General features: G+C 45.5%; 2 protein-coding genes across 2 annotated transcripts; both read right to left on the bottom strand.

The window, feature by feature from the left end:
- Positions 1–55: 55 nt before the first annotated feature.
- On the bottom strand, positions 56–1797 carry LOC120947537 (carboxypeptidase Q-like). The gene is made up of 3 exons (XM_040362928.2): positions 588–1797; positions 402–524; positions 56–338 (listed from the first exon to the last, which is right to left on the bottom strand). The coding sequence occupies exons 1-3, from the start codon at positions 1760–1762 to the stop codon at positions 191–193; spliced, it is 1446 nt and encodes a 481-aa protein (XP_040218862.2). The 5' UTR covers positions 1763–1797; the 3' UTR covers positions 56–190.
- A 384-nt stretch (positions 1798–2181) lies between these two features.
- Positions 2182–4026, bottom strand: LOC120947536 (carboxypeptidase Q-like). Its single transcript, XM_040362927.2, has 3 exons — positions 2709–4026; positions 2517–2639; positions 2182–2452 (listed from the first exon to the last, which is right to left on the bottom strand). The coding sequence occupies exons 1-3, from the start codon at positions 3881–3883 to the stop codon at positions 2305–2307; spliced, it is 1446 nt and encodes a 481-aa protein (XP_040218861.2). The 5' UTR covers positions 3884–4026; the 3' UTR covers positions 2182–2304.
- Between the last annotated feature and the right edge of the window lie 10 nt (positions 4027–4036).

Raw genomic sequence — 4036 nt, 5'->3', positions numbered from 1 at the left:
GAAGCGCGCACGCATCCCACGGAGACGTTAGAAAAGGAAGGGTTACACATCTGCCTTCTTTTCGATCAGCCGTCCATAGTTTATTTACCTCGACAGTTGCTGTGATGCTGAAGGCAATGGCATTTTTGTTCGAAATTTTAACATCCGGAACTGGTTTGTCAATCTCAACAATAAATTTCGTTATTTCTGGTTATTGGAAGCCGTAACTAGTGACATTTTTCGGAATATCGATGCTCAGGTCGGCGATCACGTAAGCAGTAGCCGCCCAAAGCGCAGTTATTCTATCCAAAGCCGCTGGGTCTTCCAACTCGATCGTGTCCCCCTCAGTGTGGTGATACCTGCAAAATATTCAGATTGCACCTTACATTTTCAGGCTTCAGGTCAGACTATAAAATACTTACCAAAAGTAGTTTTCATTCTTGTTTCGCAATGAAACGCCTGGAAATCCCCTTCTAACCCAATTTCCGATGTCTGATCCGACAGATCCTTCGGTGAATGTGAATTCGTCGTAGCCAGTCATCAATCTAGCGATGGTAGGATTACTGTTTAGATACCATTTTTGAACATAAAATTAATTACACACATACTTAGCAATTTCAGCAAAAATACACTGAGCATCACTGTTGCCGGAGAAGTCGAGACCAGTGGGTTCAAATGTTCCAGAATCTGACTCGAAGAACACGTTGAACTCGTCCTTCTCACCGTCGGAATGCTGTCTTTCATATTCACTCGCTCCTTCCAAGTACTGTTCCTCCGCCGTCCAGTAAATGGCTCGAATAGTGCGTCGTGGCCTAAGTCCCATCGCTTTCAGGAATGTCACAGCTTTCCAAGAGACAAATACGCCACCAGCATCATCCGAAGCACCAGTACCCACGTCCCAGCTGTCCATGTGACCGGATAAGACCACTACGGAGGTGTTGTTGAAGGTATGGCCCTCTAGCTCGCCAATCGTGTTTCGCGATATCGTTGGATCGAGATTCATGGCATCCATTTTCAGATGAATTACCATCTTATCTCCTCGTCGGTACTTGCGCAAGAGCAACATGGCATCTTCTACCGTTATAGCTGCAGCAGGAATACGGCGCACTTCCGGATCATATGAAAGCGTTCCAGTGTGAGGCGTTCCGATAGAGAAAGGAGTCATCGAACGTATCAGCACTGCTGCAGCGCCTTTCTTTGCCGCCACTGAGGGAGAGTCATATCGATACCGACCAGTCGGTCCATAGCCAACCCATGCTGGAGCAAAAACTACAATTTTTCCCTCCACTTGGTCTGCAGTGAAGTTTTCAAACTCTTCAAACGATTCCACCGCGATCACTTCTGCCCGGATGCCTTCTGGTGCAGTTCCAACTGATTTTCCAAGTCCCAGCATGGGTAATTTCTTCTGGAATGGTTCTACCAGCTCTGCCCATTCTCGTCCGCGTTGCCAGTGTGATACGATGGCTTCCTCGGTATGCACATTGTCGAGTCCTTCTGCGATCATTTCCTGCACAGCGAAGTCGATCGCATCCTCCAATTGCTTCGATCCAGTGAGCCGTGGTCCAAACCGATCCGTAAACTCCAGCAAACTCTGCCAAGTCTTGCCCGCATACTCACCAGAAACGATGTGCTGGAAGATCGAATCCACTACCGGCTGATATTGAGCGATTTCTTCCCGTAGTCCAGGAGGGAGTTCACATTCGTTAGGATCTGCTGTTGCGAGATTGATTGAAACGAGTATTGCGCAAAGCGCGCTGAGAAATTCTAACTTCATCCAAAGCATGGTGGAAAACGAATGACCGCAGGTGCTCGAGAGTGACGAAGGTGACTTGTAACTTATCAGGCTATGCTGCATGAATACACTGAAATGTGACAAGATAAAGTTACTTGCTGAAGATAATAAGGAATTTGAATGTATCAACAGGTACTCAATAACCATGTCTAATCAAAAGTGCCTGATCTTCTCTATCTATAGGCTCTTCAATCAAAAGGCTTTGTAGGCTGTTGATTGAAAAGTGTCTAGTGCATTCGCATTGTTGCTTCGCAGCCGTATGATGAGTTCAGTATTTATAAGCTAATCGATCGTACGATATTCGCGATGTTCTCTTCAATTTGGCATATTGTTGGAGTCATCTCATACACATGCCAAGTCTTTCTTCTGGACGATTTCTGGATGTTCAGATGGTTTAACAAAAACGGATCTTTATGAAATATCTATATGTTTAATATTCCACTTCGTAATTGAGAAGCATGACACTCAATCAATAACGTTTTTTAAGACTATATAATTCTGATGCGACGATCTGTTTGTTTTAAATGATGTCGTTATTTTGGTTTGTAATCCGTTACATCTTTTGGAATATCGATGCTTAAGTCGGCAATCACATACGCAGTAGCAGCCCACAACGCAGTACTTCTATCCAAATCATCAGGATCCTCCAACTCCATCGTATCGCCCTCGGAGTGATGATACCTATTGAACAGGGTAAATGCATTTTTGTTTTATGATTTTATTGTATGTTAAATTAAAGCCTTACCAAAAGTAGTTTTCGTTCTTATTTCGCAAGGAAACACCTGGAAATCCTCTTCTTTCCCAGTTTCCAATATCTGATCCAACAGTTCCTTCGGTATATGTGAAATCGTTGAAGCCAGACATCAATCTAAAGTAAGTGATCAATCATTTATAACGATCCAATATACCTATTTAAGCATAATCAATAGAAACATACTTAGCAATTTCAGCAAAGATACAGTGGGCATCACTGTTACCGGAGAAATCAAGACCAGTGGGTTTAAATGTTCCAGAATCTGACTCGAAGAACACGTTGAACTCGTCCTCCTCATCCTCGGAATGCTGTTTCTCATACTCATCGGCACCTTCTAAACCTGTCTCTTCCGCCGTCCAGTAAATGGCTCGAATAGTGCGTCGTGGCCTAAGTCCCATCGCTTTCAGGAATGTCACGGCCTTCCACGAAATAAATACTCCACCAGCATCGTCCATCGCACCAGTCCCAACGTCCCAGCTGTCCATGTGACCGGATACAACCACTACGGAGGTGTTCTTGAAGGTATGACCCTCTAGCTCGCCAATCGTGTTTCGCGATATCGTTGGATCGAGATTCATGGCATCCATTTTCAGATGAATTATCATCTTATCTCCTCGTCGGTACTTGCGCAAGAGTAACATGGCATCTTCTACCGTTATAGCTGCAGCAGGAATACGGCGCACTTCCGGATCATATGAAAGCGTTCCAGTATGAGGCGTTCCGATAGAGAAAGGAGCCATTGAACGTACCAGCACGGCTGCAGCGCCCTTCTTTGCTGCTACTGATGCTGATTCGGATCGATATTGAACAGTCGCTCCGTACCCAGCCCATGCGGGAACAAAAACTACAATTTTTCCCTCCACTTGGTCTGCAGTGAAGTTTTCAAACTCTTCAAACGATTCCACCGCAATCACTTCTGCCCGGATGCCTTCTGGTGCAGTTCCAACTGATTTTCCAAGTCCCAGCATGGGTAATTTCTTCTGGAATGGTTCTACCAGCTCTGCCCATTCACGGCCGCGTTGCCAGTGTGATACGATGGCTTCCTCGGTATGAACATTGTCAAGCCCTTCTGCGACCATTTCTTGTACTGCGAAGTCGATCGCATCCTCCAGTTGCTTCGATCCAGTGAGCCGTGGTCCAAACCGATCCGTAAACTCCCGCAAACTCTGCCAAGTCTTGCCCGCATACTCACCAGATACGATGTGTTGGAAGATCGAATCCACTACCGGCTGATATTGTGCAATCTCTTCCCGTAGTCCAGGAGGGAGTTCACATTCGTTCGAATCTGCTGTTACGAGATTGATTGAGACGAGTATTGCGCATAGCGCGCCAAAAAATGCCAACCGCTCTCGAAGCATGATGGTTAACGAATGAGCGAATGCGTCTGAACGATTGACCTACTTCACTGCCCTTTCTGGTGGGGTGTACAGTTGCCAAATAGACGTAGAAAGGTGATTGTATCACTACGAATTCAAAGCATAACCTCGAGGAGAGTAAAATTAGATGAGTCG

Source organism: Anopheles coluzzii, chromosome 2 (genome assembly GCF_943734685.1).
Source record: "Anopheles coluzzii chromosome 2, AcolN3, whole genome shotgun sequence".
Classification (NCBI taxonomy): domain Eukaryota; kingdom Metazoa; phylum Arthropoda; class Insecta; order Diptera; family Culicidae; genus Anopheles; species Anopheles coluzzii.
The sequence above is the reverse complement of the archived record's forward strand: the minus strand, read 5'-3'. Positions and strand labels throughout refer to the sequence as shown.

Bases quoted from the DNA above. Each gene is read 5' to 3' on its own strand.
- LOC120947536 (XM_040362927.2), bottom strand. From the start codon at position 3,883: ATGCTTCGAGAGCGGTTGGCATTTTTTGGCGCGCTATGCGCAATACTC. The intron at 2,640-2,708 runs GTATGTTTCTAT...CACTTACTTTAG, and splicing joins ATCTTTGCTGAAATTGCTAA to ATTGATGTCTGGCTTCAACG. The intron at 2,453-2,516 runs GTAAGGCTTTAA...CCTGTTCAATAG, and splicing joins AAGAACGAAAACTACTTTTG to GTATCATCACTCCGAGGGCG.
- LOC120947537 (XM_040362928.2), bottom strand. From the start codon at position 1,762: ATGCTTTGGATGAAGTTAGAATTTCTCAGCGCGCTTTGCGCAATACTC. The intron at 525-587 runs GTATGTGTGTAA...TACCATCGCTAG, and splicing joins ATTTTTGCTGAAATTGCTAA to ATTGATGACTGGCTACGACG. The intron at 339-401 runs GTAAGTATTTTA...AATATTTTGCAG, and splicing joins AAGAATGAAAACTACTTTTG to GTATCACCACACTGAGGGGG.